The following is a 27,325-nucleotide window of genomic DNA, read 5'->3' as shown; positions in this document are numbered from 1 at the left end:
GCCAAGCCCTGGCCACGTTTGCTCTGGGATGCAGTCAGACCTGAAGAGGGTCGCAGAGTCTGCGTGCTCCCTGTGATGGATTCCTCCCAGCGGGGCGCCACAGCCGTGCTGGAGCAGCGCTGAGCTGGCACTGGGGTAAGTGACTGTCCCTGGCACTCCAGCTACCGGCCTTCGCCTCGGTGCTGAGCATGGGACGGGCCAAGGTGTGTACCAGCTGTGCATTAGGGAGAGCCGGTCAAAAAAGTAGCCAAGAGCCTGGCAAATCTGCATCCCACTGATTTAGGAATTCATATTTTAAAGAGGGGGCTGGAATTCACCTGTGAGATTTGCTTAAAGGCTCAAGGGGACCGTGTTACTTTGAAGCAAATGCACAGGGTAATAATAGAATACACAGCCTACAGAGAGAGGTTGTGTGTTTTAAAACCAGGTACAAATAAATGTTTCAAGTTTAGAGCCAATAATAACTAGACACATGAGCTTGTGAAATAACTTACCTGAGGCAGTGTCTGTGTATAAATCACTTCATGTTTATGGTGTAGGTTCTGATTATAAATTGTCATGAAACTAATTCACAGAGCATTCAAACTTAAATTAACTATTACAAAAATACTTGGGTGGGGTCCAGAGGGACTGCATGTCACACTGACAGGGTGATCAAACATTTAAAAAGGGACTCAGAGAAGGCTTTTAGTTGGCTGCTGCTTTGAGCTATTATTCATGGCTACCACTCAATAAATGCGTTTGTGTGTATTGTAGTCATACTGGACCTGCAGCAGTGCATGTTTGTTGTCTTTATAGAGAGGTATTAATGAAACAAGTGCAGTCTGAAATTCAACAGCTGCCCAGAAAGGAGACTGGTTAGCTGGCAGTAAGCAGAAGCAGTTGCAGCCTTGAATAAAGACCTGGAAAGTCTATGCAAGGGGATAAAGATGGGAAAAAAAAGAAGAAAAGAATCGGAACAGTTCAAAGTGATACTCTATAGACCAATCTCCAGGGTCTTGAGGCTCTCAGGCCATCTGACCAAGGTATACAGGGGAGCATAATGATGGGGATTGCGCATCACTGCTTGGATTCCGTATCTGTGTATGGATTGAGGGAACTTTTGTTTGCTAGTGGGGTGGTCTGTGTTGCTGACAGCTCAGATGCTCCCAGTCCCATTTACTTCAGTGACACAAGCTCTTAGGTGAGCACTGTGGCCAGGCCATGCACTTGTGTGGGAATTGCAAATTGGCAGTTTATTTGAGCCAGAAGTGATTTTCTGTTATTAGTGACTTTGAGGTGCTGAAGAGAAGGTATGGAGCTGATCCCACAGGTTGGGCCTTGGGAGATGATTAATTCCTTGATCTGCTGTCTCAGAACCAGAGGGACATCTCCCACTGAGCAAAAGTGTGACTCAGCCCCAGAGAGAAAAGCAGAAGTTAACAAACCTTCCCCACTGTAGCAGCAACGTATTTTCTACTGCCCCCAATATTTGCTTCTTGGAGGAAGGGCTGTTGTATCCTCATGCCAATGACGCCTGCTTTTCACTTAAAAGTTCCAAGCGTTAAGCTCTGAGCAAACACCTTAACGTGGGCACACAATGCCTGCAAGTGAATACAGCCTGTGCAATCCAATAATTTATTAAACTTTCATCTTGTAAAGCCAGTTACAAATTAAAAAAAGACAGAAGGAGTTCTGTAATAGAAATGAGCAAAATTACAACAAATAGTAAGTGGGAGTTATGTTTCAAGTGGGTTCAAGCTGCCTGCAGCAACCCAAGAGCCAGAACACAGAGCTAGTGCAGAGTTAGGACAGGGATAATCAAGCCTAGTCTGATGTATTAGAGATCAAGCCAGTGTATGCAGTGTATACAGTGCTGTTTCTCAGGTGGCCTCTGCATTGCTGTTCTGTCCCACCTGTGCACTGGTCATCTCTTTATTCCTTGTCACAACAAGAGGGTGTTTGTAGGATCCATCAGTGACACTATTTAAGGCAAACTCCAGCTGAAGGAACGATGCACAGCAGTGGCCACCCTCTTCAGCTGATTGTGTAGCAAGTGCACGGAGTGTTTGCACATGCTGAAGTGTAGTGGAAATGAGAGAGGAGCAGGGGTTATGTACAGTGTTTCTTCTTGTACTGTCACCCTCACAACTAGTGCTCTGCAACACAGTGATATGGCACAATCTGACGATGAATTGGAATGGAACCTGTTGTACACTGACTCCTACTTTTCTATGCAATTTCTGTTTCACAGCTAACAGGCCTTAGCTGCTGCTACTTCAGAAAATGAGACAGCCAATTTTAAATGTGGAAGAAGGCCCACATTACCTACAGCTGCAGTTTCAGTAAGAAACAGAATGGGCATCTGCAGTCTAGAATCCCAAGACTAGACAAGGGTCATGGAAAATGACTGACCGCCAGATTTTGTGTTTGTTAATGCAACTAATTTATGACAGGATGATACTGAATATTGTTTTAAACAATTAAATCAACTTTCCATCAGCCAGAGACTGAAGATGACTGTCATCTTTTATGGAGAAGAAAAAAATTCTGCTTCTTCAAATTGCAGGTAGCTATAAAAACCTCCAAGAAGCAGTTGTTTTGGCAAAATAGCATTGTTTTCAAGTTCTGCCAAGGACTAAGGACCTAGAAGAGACTCGATGGGGATCTAGGGATTCAGTGATGTGAACAGTTCTTGTTAAAAGTTGGGGTGGATGAAGGATTTGGAATTTGCTTACTGTAGTACAGAAGTAGTAAAAATCTTGCCTATAACAATTTATCTAGGCACCTATTCACTCAGTAGGAAGCAGTTAGCTTAAAACTAAGTTCAGGGACCTCAGTCATCCTAAAATCCCCCCTAAAGAAAGATCTCAATGCAACAAGCTGCTCACCATAAATCTCCAACCTCCATCTAATACTGGGAGTTTGAAGAGCAGCTCTTCTGGAAATGCTACTAAAACCATCTCCCCTCCTGAGCTGTACAGGGGAACCGCAGTCATTATTTTTTATGCAAGAGGTGCTGCTTGCAGTGTGCCCAGAATGGCACCTTATGGCCTATTTCAGTGGTGCTAGTCCCAGAGGTTTTCTCCTAGACTGGAGTATTTTGTAGTTTAACTGAAAGTGCCACTTTTTAGTCGTGTACCCGTGAACTTTTATTGGAAGGTAACCAACCACCTTGGGTGTTTTTATTTGTTTCTTTGTTTAATACTCTCTCACAAAGGGTTTGACCTCTCTATTGGACCATTTGGCTTCAATTATACAAACAGACCAGATCAGATGGTTAGTAGATCCTGAAGAAAAAATCCCAAACCCAGAGTGATTAATATTTTTGATTTGTTTGCAAAATAAATAAAACAAATATTCTTTTAGCAGACCATGCTGTGATCACATGATCCCACATGTCTGCACGTTCAGAATTCTTAAGGAAGCTTAAGTCTGTCTCCTGTCCTGCAGAAATGATCCTTGTACATTTTTCTGCCAGTGTGATAGGTGATAGTGAAAGCAGCGGAGAGGACATGGAGGAGGAGGATGCTTCTGACTTTGCTTCTTTAAGGTACATTGTTCATCAAACAAGCAAGGGGAAAACAAGTTTTGGGTCATTAGCATTTAACAACAGTTGTAACTGTTTAATGTCTTTGGGCAGAGGTGCAAATCCTATGGTATTGTAGAACTGTCACTTCAGGTTTTAAATACAGTAGTCAGTTGAATCCTTAAAAAACATCTTTGCTACACTTGTGCTGGCAAGTTGCAAATACCCATGCCTAACTAGTGCCAGTTCATCCGTATCACCTAGTCCAGATGCTTGCATGACTGTCCACACTGGTGGCCGATTTGACACTGCAGCGTTTCTTCACGATCATGTTGATGTACGCTTTCATGATCTTTATTATCTCACCCACCTGGGGAGAGATCACAGGAACACAGCATAAGCACTTTGAAAACCTTAATACACTGAGGCATGCTTTGGATACTTTGCTGAAAGAGATCCCCCTTCTCCAAAGTCATGAGACAATAAATTTTGCATGTTTATACTGAATGTGAACATGACAGTAGGAAGAGAAAGGCTTGACAAGTTTGTGCTCTGCTGTAGCAACACTTTAAAATATTTTTAGCTCAAAGAAAAGCAACTTTCATACTACTAAGTCCTTTTTTTTAAGTTTGTGAAATTCCCCATTCATCTACTGGAAAGGAATGAAGAAAAGCCACACAAACTGAAGAGCACCCAGAACTGGAAACTCTTGATGCACTGGAACACCTATCAACCTCCTTCACTTTCTAACCAGCCTATTTTTTTGTTCATCTCTGTATTCAAGAAGAGGTACCATGCCCATTAGGATTAAGCCCCCTTCATCTTTTCCCTTGGCTGTGTACTCCATTAGTCAAGAACTCCTGCACAGAAACCTGTCTATTCCTTGAAGCTTAAATGAAGTGGCCGTGTGCTTTCACATACCTGGGAGGTTTCAAAGAACATTTCTCTCTCATCCACTGTAATTTTGAAGGTGTTAGGCTGTGGTGCTCCAAAGAAAACGATGTGCTCATACTGGAAAGTTTCTAGTGGTTTAGGATCCCCTCGTTTGTAGACAGAGACATTCTCTGTGCTGACGCCAAGCCAGAGATCATTGGGGAATCCACCCTCCTTGCACTGCAGAAAGAGAAACATGACCTCTTACATAAATGCAGTGGAGGATCAAATAATTTTCAATTCAAGAAAAAGCCCTCTGTTTCTAGCTCTCATAGGACATTTCAATTCAATGAATAAACCAGGGTACTTGCAAAATCTATGTTGGAGGCACTTCTGCTGTGAAGATTCAGGTGACAACAGCTGTGAGTCAGATACTAGCTGAGTAATAAATAATTATTATAGGGAAGAGCTCTCATCAAATTTTAAAGTGATGTAGCAAGTCAATATTCCACTTCTTAGAGACAATACAGTGAGTGCAAGCAACTTCCCATGGTGATCCATGTAGGCAGCAGCAAAACTGACAGAACTGAACTGTGGCCTCCTACTCCAGCAGGCTGAGCACAGTGCTGTACAGGCCCATCTGTGCAGTTTCTGTTGTACTGCTGCAGAACAGGATTGCACTTTTTGCTTGCAAGAAGACCAGAGCTTTGTTTTACGCTGACTTTCACTAGCCGCCACTTTCTCTCCTCCCCGCTACCACCCACTAACAAAGTGGGAATCCACTGTCTCCCTTCATTAACCAGGATGCCCTGCCTTGCTTGTTCTATGCTCTCTGTGTCATAACTCTTGGGTATTGTGGTACTACAGGCTTACCCTGAGATTACTAAGGCAAAATGTGTCTAGTTCTCAAAATTCCCTTCTGTTACAGACAGCTCTATCTGTTCTCCAGACCGATACCTCTCCTCAGCTGTGGTTTTAGAAGTTTATTAACCACTCACCTCAACATCAAAGAGGGTTGATCCATAACCTGGCCACTCCTTTACAATGGACATGTATTTCACCATGGCCTGATGCTGAGAGAGCCCCTGCAGCTTGGTCCATTTCTGTGCTATGCTTGCCCGAGCAGCTGAAAGCTCTTCTTTTACCCACATCTCCATCATCTGCTCTTCTTCTACCTTCTGCTTCTTTACAGACCCTGTCTTGAAGCTACGCTTCAATGTCCCTTCAAGGAAGCTGGTCCGTCTCCTCTCCAGAGTGTGACTGGTACTGCTGCTGCTCTTTGTTGAGTGCAGTATTTTGGATTTCAGCCTGTTAACTGGGTAGATTCCATCAAGGGTCCAGCTTATTTTGGAATAATCTCCATGAAGATACTGCAGCCGCAGAGCTGCCAGACGCTGCAGAGTGTCCTCCGGCCCAGGAAAATGACCAGCTATGAGGCTTTCATGAGCCTACAAACAAAAGTCCCTCAAACTCATTAGAAAGCAAAAAGCACACTTTATTCACAAATAGGTCTGTGTACAGATTCCTGTTCCATCTGCTGGTCCCAGCAGGACAGACATAATTCAGGAGGTCAGAGCAGACATTGTAATAAATATGTCAACGTCTGCAAGTGGTTGATACCAGGGGGGAACACCCGTCTCTGCAAGCCTGAACAGGGCAGAGATCTTTGAGGGGCTCCTATGCTGTACAGAAAGTCCTACAATGAGGACCATTTAGGTCTGTAACAGATGAGAGACACCAGAATTGAGGCAGTTTGGTTTTGTGCTGTACCAGGTACAGCTCCTGTCTGAAGATTATATTTAACACCAGAGTAATATATAATAAATTCAAGATTCTCAACCTCAGTTTCATTACACAAAAGCACCTCCCACCTCCTCCTCCTTCACCTGATGTCTCCAACAATCTTCTTGCTAACCTTTGCCTGTTTTTCTGTGAAATCTGTCAGTGGGGCTTTTTGCACGTCCATCTAATGTCTGGGTAACACCTACTCTCCTACTGTTACTTCTCCTTGCCAGTTAAAGCTGTGGAGACTGAAAGCCTTGTCAACAGGGAGTTTGGTACAACTGCGGTTCCACAGAGCACCTTGTGCTCCTGCCTCTTTTCTAGACATTCTCTAGCTAACAATGCTTGATGTTCAATTCAAGAAAGGAACCACTGTCTGAGTGATGTACATGCCATCCATTTGACTATCGGTGGGTTTCAGTCTTCATGACTCTGATGGCCATTAACACAGGTTCAGTAATTTTCTACAGCTGTGATTTTCTGAGGCAAGTTCAGTGTTCATTAGAAGTAATACCATTAGAAGATGGGATGAATCACATCACAGCTGGGTGCTCCAGTAGGTTTAGTTTTACATGCCAGCTGCAAAGCTCTTTCATACCAGTGTGATCTTGCCAGCATCACTGTGCTATGGAGTAGAGTGACTTAAAAAAAATAACAGCCTGCTCAGCAGATAAATATTGTCAACTACATCCTCCTTTCCTCTGTCTGCAGTACTTTTCTAGGGCCCCTCAGTTAATCAAAAGAAATTGCTCAAAAGACATTTCATAGTTCTGGTAACACCCCAAGGATGTTACCTTGGGCTGTTCTTGCAAGCTGATTTGCAGATAGATATATTCTCCAGTTTTCTTCACATTTATGTTCTGAAAGCACCTACCTTTAATGATTCTCTTGAATCATTACCCAAATTTCTCTGCCTTCTAAAATGAAAGACCAAGTTTATTAAAAAAAAAAAAAAAAGTACTAATTATAATTAGTATTGAACTTTTTTTGAGCCTTTCCTAATTTTTATTGCTTTTGTTCTAATACTCATTTTCCCTAGAAAACGTCACAGTCTGTCTGCTTAGTAGATTCCAGGCAAAAATCCAACACATTAAATTCTTCTGCTACAACTAGCATTCCCACTTCTAATGAAAGGTAAACCAGTTTTCTGTGTCCTCTTGTGTGCTTTTGCCACCCTGGAAACCAAATAATTCTCCCAGAGTTAGTTTACCTGCTCAAACATGAAGGCAAATTCCACGCCATCTTTGGGAACATTCTCAATATCCAAGAAGCAATAAAGCTTAAAATAGAGTTGCCACTGTCCTTCCTCCTCTTCTTCTTCAGAGCCAGCAAGTCTGTAAAATATAAAAGAGAATGAGAAGGGAAAAAATCAGGAAGGAAAAGTGCCATGGTGCTGGAATGTCCACAGTGCAAATCACAATCTGAAGGTAACCCTGGATTCTGAAATCCAGTGTTACATCCAACGAGAAATTAAAGGTTTCATAAAACACTCCTTTACCTCTCAAACTTGGCCAAGATATCAGCCACAATCACCCGACTCTCCACAGCACGGTCAACGTGTTGATTATGTTCAAAGAGTGCAAACATATTCCGGCTGTCCTCCATTGCCAACCCTCGGATCAGCTTTTCAACCACCTGCAAAATCAGACATGTCACACAGTAGGCATCACTCCCCCTTTCACAATGAAGAATCAGTACCTCTTCAGTTCACCTATCATTTCATACATCTCCATCACATTTCTCCCTTAATTACTGTGTTTTCAGATTAAAGAATTCTAACCCTAAAAGATCATTCCCTGCAATGACATCATTACATGCATTTGATCATCCTTTTCTTCTCTGAATCTTTTCAATCTTCACTCTCCTTTTGAGGATGGGGAATTGTAATTCTGCACAAGATTTAGGCACATAATGGATTCAGATGTCATGGTGACATTCTCAGTTCCTCTAACAACAATTCCACTAATTCAGCATTAATGTTTTCACAGACATGACTACTGCAACCTGGAATCCTACTTCTGACCCTTTAATGATTAAGTTACTGGTAGAATATCCCTCTCAGAAAGATTCCATTAGGAACTGGAATTTCTCCTTGTCCAGAAAACTCTGTTTAGCAAGTTTCAGACAAAGGGCAGAACGCCAGGAAAAAAAAAAAAAAAAGAGAGAGAGAGAGAGAAATTGGAAATGAAGGGGAATGGAGTATCCCTGCAACAGACCCACTCTCCAGACACAGATGTGCTCACATCTTCTTCATCCTACTAATGCATTACCTCCCCAGCACTGGTGTGGGAGTTGATGGTTATTTTGCAGGAGCCACCACCATGGCAGTACACTGTCGTGGTCATTTCCTCACGGGTGAGAAGAGCCTGTATTTCCTCCTGGGAGGGCACAAACTCCCTCGTCTTTGTTCTCTTCAGGGAATCACTTATGAACTGTGCATACCTGTCTATTTCTGAGTCTGGAAAGAGATCTTTTACCCTGATTGTAAAGAGAAGCAAAAAAAAACAAAAGCCCATTACACAGTGAATAACATATTACTCTAAAAATGAGACTACTGCAAGTAAAGAGTTTGTTAGAGATGCTGATGTCAAATGCAACCACACGAAAACCAAGTTATTTCCAAAACCATACAATCTGCTCTTACTAGACATTTGAAAGTCACTGCAGTGGCATTTCTCAGCAATGTATGAAATAAGCAGTTCAAAGTTTCAGGAGTTTAGTGACAGCTGAAGACAGCAGGGTTGACAATCTTAATTTACAAAACTGAGAATAAAAACTGTGAAATCAAATGTAAACTTTTTTCATTTATTCTTAATGGTTTTGTTTTGTTTGTTTTTGTGTTATGGTTTTTTTGGTTGTTTTTTTTTTTTAAATTTGCTGGCTGTGTTTGAGCCACTTTTACAGTATGTTTGAGAATTAAGAAGATAGAAAGCAGATGCCTGTCTACTGTTCTCTTCCCTCCAAGACCAGCAGGTCTAGGTATAACATTATTTGCAACTCCAGTGATAAAACAATGAAATGGCTACATGGAGTTTCTGCATTTCTTAGACCCAGGCCATAGATGTAGCTATTTAGTGTATTGACACAAATCTCATCCCACTCTTTCCTAGCTTGGAAGGAATCAAATAGATTTTATTGATCTTTCTCATCGATAGGAATGGAGGAAGGGTACACTGCAGATCAGGCCCAGTGCAGACTGCTTTGTAAAACTTCATTAGATGATGAAGATGACTTGGGAAGAAATGTAAATTATTTAGTCCATGAAAATGGGAGGTTAAAACAGATTAAAAATACTAATTTCAAGCATTATGCACTTAATTAACAAACCCTGAAAAATTATAAATTGGATTTACAGTATCTCTCCTACTTCACAGTATGCATTTTGCCTGTGCCAGCTGTAAGATAGTACATACTTCCAAGAGCATGGAAGTACAGTCCTTGCCTTTCCTGCAGGTTGATAATGTTTATATGTACATTAGTAAGCAGCAGGTCATCAGTGCAAATCCACTGCAACAGTCTCATGGTATTCTGTGTGGGTTACTTACATTCATTCCACATTCTTTTGACACAACAGATGAGTGGCAAGGGGGGAGTCCGAATACACAGAACAGCTGGTGGTAAGAATTGGGCAAAGGTAGGAGGCTGGACACCACAGGAAGGTGCTTGCACAGCAAGGGGGTAACTCCAACAGGCAGAGGAAGATCAGCAGAGTAAAAGGAAACAAGCTGCAAACAAAAGAGACATTTACCTTCGAAGGTGGAACTTGAGGTAGCGCAGGATCCCTCTGCTGGGCAGGAAAGTGCAGCTCATACAGGTCATCAGCTGCCAGTGGTGCAGGTTCCCAGTACTGTTGGGATGTGGCATGTGGTTGGTTTGCTTGATGAGCTGACAGTACACTTCATCACGGAGGGGCTTTAAATCATGGCAGGTCTGCAGGATGCCTTGGATAATGGGTATGGGGTCAGACACGGTCTCAATTTCCTGAAGGGAGTTGAAGATCTTCACTGCTTCATCCTGTAAGCTGCTGTAACCCTTCTCTTGTTGCACTAGAGAATAATCACAAAGGTGACAAGAGGTGAGCATCTCCCTCATTTTCTACTGGCCCAGCAGCAGTACAATCAACTGTACCCGTCTGTCACGGAAGAACGGAAACCTGAGCATTAGCTCATATCCTGAGCTTCAATTTATACTTTAAGTTCATTAATGCTTCCTCTCTAAATGTTCAAATGCAGTTTTAATTCGTATTTGCCAGCATCTGATTTGCCACCACTGCCAATCCGTTTTTGGATACACTGTGCAGAAAAGCAGATCAATGATTTTAAGGGAAATGAGCACCAAAATCTAGTTCAGTCTCTGCAACCAAGGTACTGGAACGCAGCCACTGAAGCCTGGCTTGTGTAATTCCAAAATTCTGTGTTGCACCTGTATTAGCTTTGACCCCAGGCTAACATAGAATTTAAGCAAATTGCTGCAGCACAAATGCAACTTATACCTATTGTTTAGATTTAAAATGCTCAGACCAAAACTTGAGTTGTTTGAGCATCTAAATGTCTGCTTTTTGAACTGCTCAGAGACATGTGATACCATTCAGAGGCAGCCTTGCATTCTCCTTTGCACATCTCTGGGGCTTTAAGTCCTTCTGTATATCTTATAGAGCCACTGCTTCCCCAGAGGCCATGTATTAACTGTATACAGAGACACAGCTCTAAAAACTAAGTTCCACAGTCTAAGTGCTTGCTTTGTATTTTTCCTGTATTTCAGATTTTACTTTCTCTGTGCTTTTAATCTGCCATGTAATTGGATCCTTGTACTGTGACAGACCTAGTATCCTTTCACTTTCTCCATGACAGTCTTCCTGCCCTAAAAACTTCACTTTGAGGCTGAAGAATCCTGTTCTCTATTTGGTCACTAAACTGTAGGCAAGTTCTTCTGTGCCTCTGATCATCTTTGGACAGGTTTTTACATCTCCTGTATCTTTTACAAGATGTAGAAGGCAAAACTGTATTCCGTACTCAAGATGCAGGTGCACAGTATATATACAGCTGCACAAAGACTTCATTTTTCCTTTTCTAAGGAAAAAAGATTTCCTTTATTTTTCCTTTTCAAAACCTTACATTAGCTGCTTTGTTTCTGTACTCACCACTAGAGTTGACATTTTCATAAAGCTATGTAAATTGATGTTCACTTTCCTAAGCTCTAGATCACTACCTGTGTGGCAGACTTTTTTCCCATATACATTGCTTTGATTGAAATTAATTTCTTACAAGATGCTGTGGGCTCAGTCACTCCACATGAGACATTCTTCTGTAGTTCTTCACCAGCTTTCAGTTTTAATATGTCACACACTCTGTAATCATCAGCAAATCACTTGCTGCCCCATCACTCTAGCTCTTTCATGCTTCTGATACATTTGAAAAAGTAGTAATTTAGTCTGGTTTTACAGCAGCTTCTGCAGAAATACTACCCCACTGCCAGCTGCATGATGTAATCCTATTGTAGTATTTCCACTAGAGCCACTCAAAACCCAGTTGTGGCTGAAGAATGACAGGTTGCATGTCTCCTGGATGGATGATAAAATTATCCCATTTACTTTAAGATTCAGTGTTCCCACGGTAAGAGGCAATGGACACTGAACACACTCCAGAGAAGAAAGGGAGAGAGAAAGGGACTGTTCCCTCACTGAACCCTGGGGCTACATTGCCCCAAATAGACTTCACCTGCACAGAGAGAGCTTACAGGCCCATTCTGTAGTGCTCAGGCTCCTCACTGACCCTCAAAATGCGGGTGGGTTCTGTCACTTGGGTAAAATACTTACAGTTGACACTGACATCTCCATACGGTAGTGGGAGCAGTGGGGAATGCAAGGGGTGCTGGGTGTATCTCAAGATTGGGTTCCTCCTATAGGTCTGTTCCACTACTTCAAAGTTTGTACTGTTTTCCTGGGAAAGAAAGCAAAATTAATTATCCTCAAATAGGCACAGTCCTTTGCAGGATGCCCTCACACATTTAGATTCAAGCTCAACTACCTCTGTCTAAATTTCTGGAGGTACCTAAGGGGACTAAGCAATCAAAGCATAATCTGTATCTAAAAATTACCCTGTGTATTATTTCTGAAAATTAAACACAAGAATAGCCATGCTGCATCATCCCACTGGTCACCAGGCACAGAATCTTTCCTCCAAGCATGGCTTGTGTACCATACGTGGCATGATCCTCCTCTCCTGTGTCCTTCAAGCTTTCAACATGACATGGTTAATGGACTTTCTGACCACAAGTCTGTCATTTTCAGTGTGTAATAATGAGCCTATTCTCAACTTGTCTGGTTGTACTATATGTGTTTGCAGAATGAACAACCAAAATGCTCCATGATGTTCACAACCTGGGCCTGTCACTACCATACACACGGGATCACATTCTTCTGCACTTTGTCCTAGACTCATTCCCTAATAGTACATGACATTCCACTTGTCCTTGAACCCCGAGCTGAAATTTTCCAAGATCCTCTACAATCACTCTCAGCTCTTTCTTCCTAAATATGAACTATCTAATTGCATCCAGTTTACAGTTCATCACAAACACATTTCTTATGAAATTTGCTTTGGTGTGTCTTCTTAAATGACTCTAGGTTTATTTACAAAGTTTCTGGCAAGTTTTTCCTCAAAAATTACTCCTGTGGTACAATTCCTGCTACTTTGAAGGATATTGTCTTTCCACTCTTTACTCAGACATCTAACTACACAAGCCTAAGGTATGAAGAGAACTTCAGGATACATCAAAGTCAGATGGCTGGAACGGATTTTTTTGTATTTGTGTCTGGAGGATGCTTAAGAGTGGAATGGATGGAGCAGAGATTTGCAAATACTTGATGGTGTAATCCTGCATGCAATTTTTAATTGCACAGAGTCATAGTCAAGACTTATACGGATCAGTTAAAAAAATAAAATTCATGCAATATTTGATTTTTTTTGTTGTTGCACAGTTGTGTAAGTTTTTTGGTTTTTACTCTTTGAATTTTCCCCTTAAGACAGCAACCCCATTTTTTGCCACATCCTCTGCAATGACTGGGTTAGGCCAGTGGTGGTCTGGCTGCTCCCAACCCGTGTGGGAATTAGCAGGATGCCACCTACCCTGATGTCACGAATGAGTTGCTGTGTAGGTGTTTCTATGGGAACTTTGCTGTCAATGACACCCTGAATGGCAGAGGCCCAGCGCATGGCTTCGTTCAGCAGCTTCGTGTAGAGTCTGTACGAGTGCTTCCGCCCATGGACTATGATGTTCCAGTAGCCTGTGGAGAAACAAAGGTGGAAACAAGGCTGGAAGGTGAAACTGGCTGCCATATCATGTAGTTGACTAGAGGTTAGTAAATGTGACATCCACCTACAAAAAGGGCCAGAAGGAGAATCTGGGGAACTACAGCTCCGTCAGTCCGGCCTCGATGGCGGGGAAGGTTATGGAGCAGATCACCTTGGCTGTCAAAGGAGAGCAATGGAGCTGGGGAAGGGTCTGGAGCACAACTCCTGTGAGGCGTGGCTGAGGGAGCTGTGGGTGTTCAGCTTGGAGAAAATGAACCTCAAGGGGGACCTTATTACTATCTACAACTACCTGAAAGGAGGATGTAACCAGGTGGGCGTCTGCCCCTTTCCCAAGTAACAAGTGACAGGACAAGAGGAAAGGGCTGTCAAAAGACTGCCCAGGAAAGTGGCTGAAACACCATCCCTGGAGGCATTTTTTTATATGTGGCACTTTAGAGACATGGCTTACTGGTGGACTTGACAATGTTAGGCTAATGGTTTGACTTGATTATTTAGAAATCACTGATTCTCTTTTTGCCTGTAGCTTATGAAAAACCCTTGCTGCTTTCACAGCAATATACGGTGCGTCTGCTTAAAATCCACAAGTAGACGTTAACATCCCCATTCCCCATAAAACTGATTTATCAATAGGAAAGTCCCAGTCCAGAGTTTTGTGTGAAGAGAGCTTTCCAAGATACAAGTATCTTGCAGTGTAACCTGACTACCTGCCTGCCAACCAGGCAGCTCACTTTCACAGACAGCACTTGGACTACACTGTCCTGTTACTCACTTGGAAAATGTCCACTCTACATACAGCACCCAGTCAGATTGCCAAATAAACTCCCAGAAGTTTCAAAAATATGTGTTTGACAACCTGAGAGAATGTGTCAAGGCAATGGCAATTCTATCTGCTATAGGCAACCCCAGACACATCAAAAATGTGGACACCTTCTTGTGAATGAGCAGAATGAATTTCCTCTCATCTCACTTTACTAAATACTTCCAGCTTCCAGCCCTTCTAAAAGGTATCCCAAACAACTCCAGTACTCAAATGTACACTTTTTCAAGTCTTTTTCGAAGGTTCACAATCTTTGTATGGGGGATTCACCCTTTATCCCATAACCTGGGTTCCCTTCCAAATTCCTAAGGCAAGCAATGGAGGATCATGCAAGATCCTGCCTTCCCAGAACTGTCATGTTGCACAGAAAGCAAAAACAGGCCTTTGTCATCTTTTGTTTCTCTCAAGTTGAGTGATACCACCACACATGCACTGTACATCCCTTACAGTGTATGGGATGGCTGCTATTTAAGATGTTAACACTGGCCCCAGTGACAAACGTAGGTCATGCTACAAAGCGACAGTTCTGGGGATGTTCCAGTAATTAGTGTCAGCTATAGGAACCTGTTACCCTGCTTGGGGAACACTGAGATAAGCAGTGACTCTAATCAGTGAGAAACATCAGCACAGTGTATCTCTGTCAGGTGTCAGGCACTTACAGTCACTTGCACACTTTGCAAATCTCTTACAGTTTCCATGGGCAGAGATGTTTGCAGCCAGACACAAAGCCTCAGATGACATCAAGACTGCCTTCTCAACGTGACACACCACTACAGTCCTGCACCATCCCCTCTTCAGGAACTGCACACCTGGAGTCTGCTCTTTACCACTTTCTCCCTCTTACCTGTGTCTTTGAAGACCCTCTCGTCGGGCTGCACTACGGAGCAGAGGCTGTTGAGCACGAGCGTCCCGAGCTTGGCAGCCGTGCGCTCGGATGACTTGTAGTAGTCGAGGGCAGTGTTTGTCAGAACAAACCAGCGCTTCTTCATCTTCAGAGAGGACATCTTGTTGCTGCTCTGAACCTCCTTATGAAGCCAGCCTAGCACAGAAACACGAACATGTCATTACGCGCATCTCTGGCTCCCATGGTTAGGAAATAATTCCACTGTCATTTTAGATTTGTTGCAAAACAAAGGAAAAAAAACATTAAGGAGATTCAGTAATTCAACAGGAAAAAATTACAGCCTGCATTACTAAAACTGTCAAAAAGATAATTTTCTACTCAGAGGTGTAAAAAGCAATGTCCACCCACAAGGCAAAATGTTCAAAAAAATGTGGGACGAACCAAGAGGCTTCATACAAAGAAAAGACAGAGATAAACCTTCCTGAATATACACCTTTGCGGCTACTCTGCCGTCACAGAGACATTTTATTATGAAGAGCAAAGCATACTCTGCAAAGGATCATTCCTTTTTCTCTTTGACTAATGAACAATATCAGATGAAAGGAACTGTTGCCTTGCAATTAAGCATTTTGAAGTTAAGGTACTCAAACTGTTGTCTTATAGTCTCTTTTCATCATTCAGTCTTGAAATTTTTAAGATTAGGGTTGAAGGCTTTTGCCCCATTTTGGTGACTCTTTTCTTGATGTCTTTCTGCCTTGCCATGACCACTACAGGACCTTTATTCCTCCATTTCTGGAAGATGCTAGGCAATTTGCTCATATACTTGCTCTCCACAGACTGGATCAGGAGTGTCTTCATACATTAAGACAATGTGATAAGTTCAAAATATAGATAAAATTTAAAAATATTTAAGACAAATGGATGAATATTTTGCAACACATATATGTGATCCCTACTCATGCTCCACCATCTTCAACTAAGCTCTGAGTAAAGATGTAGTTTAAATCTTTTGCTCAACCTCAGAGAAGTCTTCTCACCTCACTATGTCTACCATAATCAGGTTAGTTAGTTTATCTGAGGACAGCAGCAATCCCACAAAGATCTATCTCCCTCCCTCTCTACATGACAGGTGTCAGAAGGAACTGAGCTGCCAACAAAAGCCCCAGTGTCATGTTTTAGTCCATCTAAGGCAGCTGCTCCTCATCAGCCGCCATGCTCCTCCCTATTCCCGGGCGGCATTTGCCGGACACGTTTAAATAGGCTAGAACTATCATCAGAAAATTAAACATATGAAGCACTTATTTTTCCTTTTCTACCTGGCAGGGAATTAGGTAAGATCCAGGGTTAGCACACACGTGACATGGCAAGCAGCAGGCAGTAAGGTAGAGGGGGCAGAGAATGACAGTTTTTGGGGAGCAGCTAAACCCTAGACTGAGTTAGCAACAGTCAAATCTCCCTGTCAGATTACAGGCAGAAGATGAGTTTCACATAATTGCATGTATTTCCTTTCACCTCTCACAAGGAATTCCTGGCCATCGACCTTGGATTCGCCTTTGGGTTTCTGCAGCAGGGAGATCCAATGGTGCATTTCCTCAGGAGTGTCGCTGTTGCAGTGAATCACGCGATTGGCTGTGATGATCACAAAAGAATTCGGTCTGCCAGAAAACAAAAGCATTAAAATTAGTCATAACCATGCAAGTAACACAGCACACCCAAAGTCATGTTTTTTACCTTCCCATAAACAGAAAGACTTCCTGAATACAAACTACAGAGGAGTGAATAGTTAAGATCATCTCTTGTTCAGTTGCTCTGTCAACTGATGAAGGCAGAGACCAGCTAAATGAAATTAAGTATCTTTCAAAAGCTGCTTCCAAAGACTAGAAAATATTAATTAGCTAATAAGAAGCTGCAAAAATGTCCTTGGTTCATTAGCAAAGGACTTTCACCGATTAGAGTGAGCCATGCTCGTACCACTGGGCTGAGCTGGTACAGCCATTCTCCTCATGCTTATTAAAACCAGTGATGCAAACACAGGTCTCAGTAGGATCAGCTAAAACACGTCTGAGATTTAGAAAGGATGAGCTGATCCTGATAAAACAGAGTAAAAACTGTTGTGTTGCTCCTGGATGACTTTGTCCTTCTCTTGCAACTGTATCTTACCAAAAGAATATTCACAAATCTGTACAAAATTGATGCTTTACAGGAAAATGGAAAAATAAAAGTATGACCAGTTCCAAGAAAATAGACTCATAGAACTTTGAAAGCAATTCCAGATTTCTGTGAGAAAACAGAGAAATTGAAAAGTAGAATATAAGTATGAAGCAAAAGGTGCAATCAAATTCTGTTAGAAAAATGCATAAACCTATGGAAGATAAAAATAAGCTGCATAAAAATGTTGGTTGAGAATAAGCATTCTCCTCAGAATTTGTGTAACATTGCTTCAAACACTGATATTCCAGAAAAGCATACCTCAGCAAATACATAAACAAATTTTGACTGTTCAGTTTACTATTTGTTCCTAGTTTTCACTGGTACACAGATTAATTACGAGGAGTACAGGCTGAGAACTGCCTAAAATGTCTTCATCAATGAAATCTTAGTTCACTTCTGAAATGCATTTTCTGAACTACAAAAAACAAAGTCCTAGCAACCTGTGTCAGAGCCCAGAGATGTATCCCCAGACCACAGAGATAAATAACTTAATAGCTAACATTTTACTTCAGCACTGTGGTATCTTTGCCCTGGCCGAACTTGTTAATATGTGGGAAATAATTAAATGTTAACATAAAGTGATATGAAATATCCCATCATCTCTTCTCTGAAACTAATTAACTAAAGGTCTGAGTTCTGTTGCATTGAAAAGATGTCAAGAATAATACAGATTTCTAAATTCATCCATTATTTTTCCACAATGCTGTTTCTTTCCTCTAAATGTACAATACTAACTCAAAATTACTTTGTTGAAAAAATGGAAGTGCTGCTTTTGCTGGACATATTTTTTCAGTGCTGGTAATGGATAAAAATATTATTTTTTGGCATTGAGATTATGCTGTTTTCACTTTTAAGCGCTGCAGGAGAAACTTTGACTCAAAGACAATACATATATGGACTTCATGCCTATAAAGTGATATTGCTTGAAACAGGCTAAAGATTTCACCTATGTTTATCTATTTCAAGAAAAATATGTATGAGTTTAAACAAATACAAACCACAAAGGAAACCTGGACCTACCCACAAAAATATTGTATGGAGTTTCTGATTTAAGAGATGGTCAGATTGCTGTACCTACCTATCAGGATTGTCTGAGGCACAGACAGAGTCAATAAGCCCAACATCCAGGGTTCCCTGTAGAGTGAAGAAGACACAGATTGCATTTGAGATTACAGGTGTTCTCCTCTGTGGATAGGATTGGAATTGAAACCAACCCTCTGAATTCCAATAGCTCGAGTAGAAATGTACACACGAGAAAGGCACAAGTGAGTCATCTTTCCTCCCTAAACAAGGTAAGATGTGCAAGGGGTTCCACAGGACTCAAGGATGTGCAAGGGGTTCCACAGGACTCGAGGAAGAACAGTTACAAGTTTCCAGAGGGTATTATGAAGATCTGAAATAACCTTAGCTATTATCTCTGTACTGGCAAAATACATAAATACACTGCTCTTCCCAACTGCTATCTTCTGTCTGGAATAGCTGTGACCTAAACTCGTCCCATCCAAAGACATTTTATCTGCATGAGGCAGCCTCCCTCCTCTCCTCCAACTGCAAAGAGCTGTCTGTGATCAAGCTGAGCAACCCACAACAAGCACCATGTTCCCTACTGCTTACCCTTTTTGCTACCAGCTTTGCTGTTTCTCTATAATTATGAATGTCCAACTTTCTTACACTGCTTAAGAAATACAGCACTGCATGTGCTGGAAAAACTTGCACAAATAGTTAAACACAGAGGGCTCCAAGCATGCCCACAGGCTGGTTGCACAGTAACTCACCACAGCATTCTTTGGATTGGCCTGTTCGTCCTGCATTTCCCTCAGCTGCTGTGCTGTAGCGCTGTGTACTCGGCTCAGGACATTAAACCAACCGCTGCCAATCAAAACAGATTCAGAGTTAAACTTTCAGTAGTGAAACTGGCTCGAGAACACGATCAAGGAACCTGGAAAGATGCCACTGGGAAAATTTCTTCATTCACAATTTCCTGAATACTATGTCACAAAATATCTCTTGGGCTGATCATACCAGATTCCAATGTCTTCCTTCCTCCTTATTTATCCATGAAAATTCTGTGCATGTTCTTCAACCCACTGACAGCTGCTCCTGCAAAATCCAGTTTTCCACTTGTTATTCAGGGAATTCTAAGCAGGCAGTGGCTTTACAGGTAGCCCATGTCAGCAGACTGAGAAGAGCATACAGCACTTGTAAATACAGGGTTAGTTTGGAATCTTCCTGGACTAGAGTCCTAGAGATGCCCGGGAGACTTCTTGATTAGTCTCTCTCTGATCTGCTGAACTTGAAAGTCATATGGATGGCACTTAATCATGGGTTTGTTTATAAGTGAATCTGGGGTGAAGTTTTTTGTCTGTGAAAGGGCTTCTCTTACAGACATATCTGGAGGGTAATCGCTGCTGCAGGAAAAGCAGATTCTTATCTCCAGCTTCCAGCGAGATCAGCAGACATCCATACTTCATGAAGGATTCTCAAAGTGGATACCCTTCAACATCTGCTAATCTGCCCTTTGCTACTGCAAGTGTTGGTGCTTTCTTCTCCCTCAGAACAGAGACTGATAGGGCATAGATAGAGGCCACATTTGGTTTATGCTTGTCCTAATAATTCTGTTATCTTAGGGCATACCTACTGCAGTTGTGGAAGTTCTGGGTTAAGAAGTCACTGCTCCTTCCACTACTGCTCCCTAAATTTGCTCGCTTCTTGTCTATGTGGCCATTCATCAGTCTATTTATGTTCAGTTGTATCCAAACACTTCCCCCCTTTCTCTCTGTACACCAAAAAAATAATATACCCTAAATAACTTCACAGAATCAGTAGATCAGAGAAACAGTTACACTGTCAGGGCTGAGAGAGCAGAAGCCTTGGTAAAGTGGTAAGACATGAGTGGCCAAGGACAGTGACTCTTAACTTGGCTTTGCATAGCCAGGATAGGTTGTCCAACCTGCCCTTAAACAACTGATTCCCACTGTCTGGCCAGGATGCCAAGAAGGAAGGACATGAGTCACTTGTTTGCTTTGCACTGAGAAGATTTTATCAGATGACACTACAGACTCTGATAAGCTGCAGCCTTTTTTCTGTCTCCTGGATAAAACCCAGCTGCTCTCGCAATCATTTACAGACAAAATGAATAGACTTTTTGTTTGATCCAAGATTCCATTAAATAAATAAATCAGCTATTAGATGTTCCAGTTTATATTAAGGTTTGTCTGTCTGCTGAAGTAACCCTGAATTCAGCATGCTCACAGCCACATGAGAAGCTGGCAGTCCTGTGACTGGCAGACTGAACCACAACCTTGGTAGCTGTAACATCAAGTCCCCAAAGTAGGTGTGATGCATCCTAGGAAGCATGAAATGACACTCTGGAACAAATCCCCCCTTTTCCCCAGCAAAAGGGAATTGACTATGTTTTCTCAGACTCTTACATGAGTAGCTGGGTCAGACCAGAACTGAATGAACAAACCTAACAAAACTCCCTATTGTACCTGGCATCTTCAGGTGACTCTGCAACAATGTGGTAAACTCGGTCTTCTGTCACAATGTCCAAGGCATTCTCCTTTTCATGAATATCAACAATCTCTCTGCAATACAAGAAAGCACGAGAGCCAAAGCTAAAAACCTTTCACAGGCCTGAATTCCACCTTGTCGACTCTTGGTGATTCTAGGTGAACCTACTGTTCACCCCACAGAAAGGAAATCACTGGCTCACATGGCCTGAAACTCTGACAGAAAAATTCCACCAATGCACATCAAGACATTTAAGAAGATCTGTAGACTTAAAAACCAAAGCTTAAGGCATTGCATGGATTTTCAAGACAGCAGCAGACTAAATGGAAGAAGGGACAACAGGGAGGCTGATACAGAGATCTGTTTACAAAGTTGGGTGTGCCACTCTTTTTGGCACTTTACAGTCTGTATAATGCTAACAGGTGACCAGTCTGTCCTTTCCTACAGCGGGAGCTGAGGAATTGACTATGGCAGCAGAAAGAGCATTTGGGACTCAGGAAAAGGCACAGTACATGCTGCCAAACTCAAATCCCGCTGTGAGCTTCATAATACCTCTGTGAAATGCCTGGAGAAGCCAGAAAACAGATGGAGTCTGGGTAGGAGAGAATGCATGGGGTATGTACTTAATTAGCCCCTCCTGGTCTGGCTCCATCCACGGCTTGGAAAGAGCTTCTGCTGGATTATGAAATGCAAGACTGGGAAAATAACTATGAAGTAATTGCAGACTCCCTCCAGAGTAAAACTAGATGCCGTAATTGTCTTTTCCTTCGTTTCTGATTCTCCAAGCACCACAGAAGATACACAGGCCAACAAACAGCAGCACTGGGCCCTTCATGATTGATTTACAGTCTGAATACTAGGGATCAAAGGGATTTATTTTTGCACTCACTTTGCCCTTCTGATATCAATAGTCCCCTTCAGCTTTTCCTCGCTGTCATTCTCGAAGTACATCAGCTTAGATTCTCGAAGCACAAACCAGCGGCGCTTCCAATTGCGGCGCGAAAGCGTTGACATTCCTCCGCCTTTTTTGTAGAGCCAGCCTGACTTCAGGGCCTCCTGCTTGGTGCGGAACCACATGAAGGCCTCGTTCTTCAGGACACACCAGCGCCGCCGCCACGGGTTCATGAGACCTCCTGCAAAAGCGAGGGAGCAAAATTTCAGCAGGCGTGCAAGAGGGGCCATGCTTCCATCCTGACCCTGCTCCTGGGCAGGAATAGTTGCCACTTCAGTTCCTACATCAAACAAAGGAACTGAAGGAGAGAAACAAAGCTGTGCCTAATTTTCAACATAGAAAAAAACAAAACAAAACTAGTGAAACAAAAGCAAAATCTAGAAATATATGCACTACTCAAGTATTTTTGTTCTGACTTCAGTTTTAGCTGAGAATGAATTGTTTAAGCCCATACCAAGTAGGCACAATTAAGTCCCAGTGGCAAAGATATCCCTGACAGTCAGCTCCTATCTCTTTACTTATTGTTTTAAATAAAAGAAGAAAATAAAAAAGGAGAATAAACTGGGAACTGAAAGCAAATAAAGATGATGATTCTGGACAAACAGAAAAGTAAAGCAGGTTTCCTGGATCCCATCTATCCACAGTTTTGGCAAAATCCACTTACCCTTCATGTAAAGGTAACTGTGAAAATAGGGGGGCCCTGAGCCATTGAAGATAGTGACTCGTCCATTACAAAACTCTTCATCTGTATCAATGTAAACATCCACTTCTTCTTCACTCTCCAGAAACTAAAGAAAATAAATTAAAAAAAAAAAAAAAGAAAAAGAAGAGATATAGTCTACTTGGGTTCTCCTGGTCGCAGGAGGACTGGAGCAATTAACAGGGTTAGAGAAGTCACATGATCAGAAGGTGCAAAACTACACATAGTCTCTTTGCAGAAAAAGCACTACAGTAAAAGTAGAGGCATGACAGCTTATCCATTAATGCCTAAAGCAAGAACACAGAATTTTCATACCTGAAAGGAGAGCAGTGGACATGGCTGGAAAGCTCCAGTTCCCTGCAGTAACAAAACTTCCTGTTTCAAGGCAGAGCCCACCTTGCAAAATCTAATTTGATGGAATTAGGAGAATTTTTCATTCTGGAGTTTTCAGATTTTTCTGGCAGAAAGGCCACAATGCCAGACAAGACAGAACAGTGATTTAACCCCTGCTTTGGGTTGATTAGGGAAAAAGCGTAGTCCAGGATAACTGAACCCTAAAAACATCAATCTAAATTACTGAAACAATAGTACTGAATTTACTCATCTCTGTTCTCCAACTAGATAAAGGTCCTCAGCCATAAGAAAGTACTTCACATACAAAATCATTTCCTTAACCTTAAATATAATTCCATTCTATTTGCTTTATTAATTTAATACTAATGAAGGCAGTTCCTTAGACCTTTTCCTTCCTCAAACCCACGTTGCTCTTTTTAATTTTCCCATCTTCTCTCAGTGACCCTCTTGCGTCTCATCCCTGCTCCACTCTTTCATCCTCTCCCTTGCCATTAAGTTTCAAAAACCAGGTAGTCTTGGAACAGCAGCTACCGATGGGATCTTGACTCAGCCGCAGTTATTGCGTCCTGTTGCTCACACTATGACAAAGTATCAACTGGCTTTTTCATTAGCCTTACTCACTGATGAGCCAATAAACCCCTCCACTTCTATTAGCATTTTAAGAAGAATGGTAGAAACCAACCTAAGCTGTGACAGAGTGATTCATGATTTGAAGATTACCTGACAGTGATCTGTGAGTACCTGCCCACAGAGAAGGCACCTTTACTCAAGCAGATCACATAAAAAATTCTGATGGCTGGCAGCTGACATTAGGGAAATGCAAACAAGATAATCATGCAACTTTTTTAAGAAAGGTCACAATCTGGCATCAGAAAAACGTACTGAAGGAAGTAAACTGAGTTCCTAAAAAAAAAAAAAAAAAAAAAAAAAAAAAAAACCATAGTTTTCTAAAAGATATTTCAAGATAACCCTTAGGGATATCATTTATTGGAAGTATTTCTGTGGCTGTCATTGGCTTCACACCTGACCTCCTCACAATCTCATGTGGGTTTTGACATCCTGTCCTGTAAGAGGGTTTATCATTGCAGTATTAAGCAGCTGGCCTGAGAGCCAGGATGTCCAGATCCACTGTTGGATCTAAGCTGAGATACTGTAGTACTAGGCCAGTAGCCCAGCTTTAACCACCCTGTCATTGTCCCTGTAGCAGGAATGAAAAGGGTCAGTGATCCTGGCTGCGTGCATTGGGACCCAGCCCAATTAGCACAGTAATTTCTTCCAGCTTTAGAATAGCTTAACTTGTACACAGCAGCTGAAAATAAACCCTTGACTGAACAGACCAAGAAAAAAAGTTTAGTGATGGAGATAAATCAAACCCCAGCCTTTCCCATTTCTTCTTGTCATTGCACACTGGAACCTTAGGCCCCCTGTGAAATCTCTCTTAAGGCAGATCATACACCTACAAAATACCAGTTGTTTGCTTTCCTTCCTCCTAAAGGGTGTTATACTAACATATGGCAATGGAAACAATCTAAAATAGGTACACATGTACTAGCTTGTGTGCCAGCAGACACCAGACAAGCACAAGCCCTCTGGCCTTCAGCCTGTCTATGACTCTTTCCTTTTTTTCAAGCTGATTATTGATATAAGAGAGTTATACATTAGGAACTATACCCAAAGTCAGCAGGCATACAGTAATAAGGCAAAGATGTTATAAACATCAGCAAAGTCACACTAATGTCCAGAAAGGTGAAGGGAGAGATTCTCACCGAGTCCAGGCTGCCACGGTTGGAGTCCAGGCTGGTACCATGGGAGTGTCTCAGACCCTCCTCATCATTCAGAGGCTCAGCTGAGGCATTACCTGCATCTCCATAGCCATCAAACTCCTCATGGTCATAGTCAGACTCCACATCTTGGGGGGAGGTGTAAATGGGCTCTCCTGCCTCTCCACTGTTACTCCTCTGTGTATCAGACACAGTGCTGTAAACACTTTCTGCTGGGTCAGAGAGGGCTCTCTCCTCCTTGGGGCTAGTAGTTCTTTCCAGAGAAAGTCCTGGAGCATGGGCAACATCTCCCACTTCCCTCTTGAGACGCAAAAGGCTTGTGTTTGCAACTTCCTTTGAGTAGTTACCACTGTTTCTTGTGCCATACTGATTTGAGACCACCAAACTGGAAGTTGGCCGCCCTTCATCATCAGCATGAAAACCCTCATCCACCTCCTCTTCAGCCAGTGGTGCCACCAGGCTGCAGTCAATGTTCAGTGTCCCCTCACTAGAAAGTGAGCGCTCTAAGTTCTGCACACTCTCATCCAGATTGCCAAAATCCAGCAGCTCCAAGAATTCCTGGGCAACCCTGGATGCCTCTTTTTCCAACCTCTGTATCTCTTCTTCTCGCTGCCGATAGATTTCATTCCTGGTGTCTTCAGAGATGACAGACATGTGATCCTCTTTCTGTTGCTGCAACTTTTCAATCTCCTTCTCCAGTCTTAAGATCTCCTCCATTTGACGTCTCTCTTCTTCTTTCAGGGGATTATCCACCTCCTCAGTATTTACTGTTTCCACCTTAAAGAATTTAGAATAGTGTTAAAGCACTTTCTTCAACCTGTCTGTGACCTTGCCTGGACCTTTCACTTTTTCTGTCTCCTGTGCTTGCCTTGTACTTACCATCTGCAGAAAGATGACTCCAAGCATCCTGCAATCATTCATGGTGTAAAACCTAAAGGCAGAACTACTGGATCTTCAGGTACCTCCTTTTTCCCAGCAATCTACCTCCATTATGAATCATACAAAGAATCTCATTGGGTTCAGTCAATTTTCAGAAAAGCCTCTCTATCTGTTGGTCACTGTACACTGCAACTCTGATAAAAGCAGCCTGAAGGTCCATTCTCTCTTTTTGAACTCAGACACATACAGGAGGAAGCAACTATATATGAAAACATATATGCATAGACTACTTAAGAGCTGAGGATTTCCCAGAAATTCATTAAGAGGTCTGGAAATTTCCTTGTTTCCTGAAATGAAGATATGACCATCAGAATCTGCGGAAGGGATACTTGCATGAAGCAGGACTGTATCCACTCCAACCACAACCCAACAAAACTCAACCCAGAATTTCCTGGGATTCTTTAGCATCATTAGACAGCTGATGGCTGACTGCTGAAGACTGTCTTACTCTATTCTCCACACTGAAGTAAAAGGAAATTTCTAGCAAATACGTGATCCTTGGAAGATACTAGTAACTTTCACTGATGTTTGGGATAAAGCCTCCCTACCCTTTCACAGAGGATGTTAACACATACACATGAGAGAACAGATACACACGTGAGAAAAAGTAAAAATAAATTGCAATAGGATTTCATGTACTTCTTGATAGTACTTATGAAAATGCAGTCAATATATTGGCCCATTTAAGCCTTAATCCTTGTTTTCTTTAGTTATCTTGTTGCTTGTTCTCTACTTGACTCTTACTTGTGGATGAATGCAAGTCTATGCTTCTAACCTCTCCTGAACAAAGATGGTCTGAAACTGGGGAACAAGTGGTATGGGAAAAAAACCAATGAGATACACAGCCATTTTCACACACCTCGGGGTAGGTGGTCTGCTCTTTGGTATGTCAAGTACCAACAATTAGATCAGTTACAAGGGATTTATTTTAGCCATGGCAGCAGTTGGCTGCACTCTTACTTCGGCTGTTACAGGCAACAATCCAGCAGAACAGACTGTGTCACAGTGCAGCACATCACAAGGTTATCTAACAAGTTCAAGCAGGAGAGATAAAAATAGGATACTGCATGTTCAATATGGAAATTTTCAAGTAGAACCAATGCAAGCTCATACAAGAGCCATGAAAAAAGCCCTACCTTGTTACCTCTATGCACCTCTGCCAAAGCCAAACACCTGCAGGCTTTGAGTGAACAAAGTCCATTTTTTAAATAGTGTTGCCACCACAACAGTATTGGTATCCAGGCAAAGTGGAGGCAATGAAGGACTCTTCACAGACATTCACAAGAAAATGTGTGAAAAGAACAAGTGAAACTTACCTGGGCCACCTGCAGTAGTGCATTCAGTTGCTCCTTTTCTCTGTCAAAAAAAAAAGACGTAACACTCAGAAACAGACCTAGTTCTCCTGCGTGAGGTTTTTAGAATTACATGAACACATCATCCCTCCATGGATAAGGTTAAAATGAGGTACTTGCTGTAAGACTGATTTAAAAGCTTTTGCAATTTAGTAAAAATCCAATTCTCTGTGGTTGGCATGACCTTTGTGGATATAACAGATTTTCCCCATGCACTTAACTTTCAGATCAATTAGGAAATTGGATTAGTTGGAACACACCAGGAAGGACATTGCAAACAGTGACAGAAAGACAAATCAGACTCATGATAAATGTAAACATAATCTTCTGAAGTACTATAAATCTGTGAATAATGCAGCTGTACATGTGTAATTGACAGGTATCAG

General features: G+C 42.1%; 1 protein-coding gene across 1 annotated transcript in view; it reads right to left on the bottom strand.

Moving 5' to 3' along the window:
- Window positions 1-1,603: 1,603 nt before the first annotated feature.
- LOC120754924 (unconventional myosin-X-like) overlaps window positions 1,604-27,325 on the bottom strand; it is an 80,756-nt gene continuing 55,034 nt past the window's right edge. Inside the window, exons 24-41 of the mRNA XM_040069208.1 lie at window positions 26,904-26,943; window positions 24,634-25,425; window positions 22,478-22,601; window positions 21,751-21,994; window positions 20,840-20,935; window positions 19,124-19,217; window positions 18,427-18,482; window positions 16,650-16,792; window positions 15,138-15,332; window positions 13,291-13,448; window positions 11,979-12,102; window positions 9,912-10,209; window positions 8,434-8,641; window positions 7,662-7,798; window positions 7,374-7,497; window positions 5,380-5,829; window positions 4,430-4,621; window positions 1,604-3,878 (exon numbers count right to left, since the gene is read on the bottom strand). Coding sequence (XP_039925142.1) covers window positions 3,765-3,878; window positions 4,430-4,621; window positions 5,380-5,829; window positions 7,374-7,497; window positions 7,662-7,798; window positions 8,434-8,641; window positions 9,912-10,209; window positions 11,979-12,102; window positions 13,291-13,448; window positions 15,138-15,332; window positions 16,650-16,792; window positions 18,427-18,482; window positions 19,124-19,217; window positions 20,840-20,935; window positions 21,751-21,994; window positions 22,478-22,601; window positions 24,634-25,425; window positions 26,904-26,943 — 3,589 coding nt within the window. The 3' untranslated portion in view covers window positions 1,604-3,764. The remainder of the gene's footprint in view (window positions 3,879-4,429; window positions 4,622-5,379; window positions 5,830-7,373; window positions 7,498-7,661; window positions 7,799-8,433; window positions 8,642-9,911; window positions 10,210-11,978; window positions 12,103-13,290; window positions 13,449-15,137; window positions 15,333-16,649; window positions 16,793-18,426; window positions 18,483-19,123; window positions 19,218-20,839; window positions 20,936-21,750; window positions 21,995-22,477; window positions 22,602-24,633; window positions 25,426-26,903; window positions 26,944-27,325) is intronic.

This window comes from Hirundo rustica, chromosome 7 (assembly GCF_015227805.2).
Source record: "Hirundo rustica isolate bHirRus1 chromosome 7, bHirRus1.pri.v3, whole genome shotgun sequence".
NCBI lineage: Eukaryota > Metazoa > Chordata > Aves > Passeriformes > Hirundinidae > Hirundo > Hirundo rustica.
The sequence above is the reverse complement of the archived record's forward strand: the minus strand, read 5'-3'. Positions and strand labels throughout refer to the sequence as shown.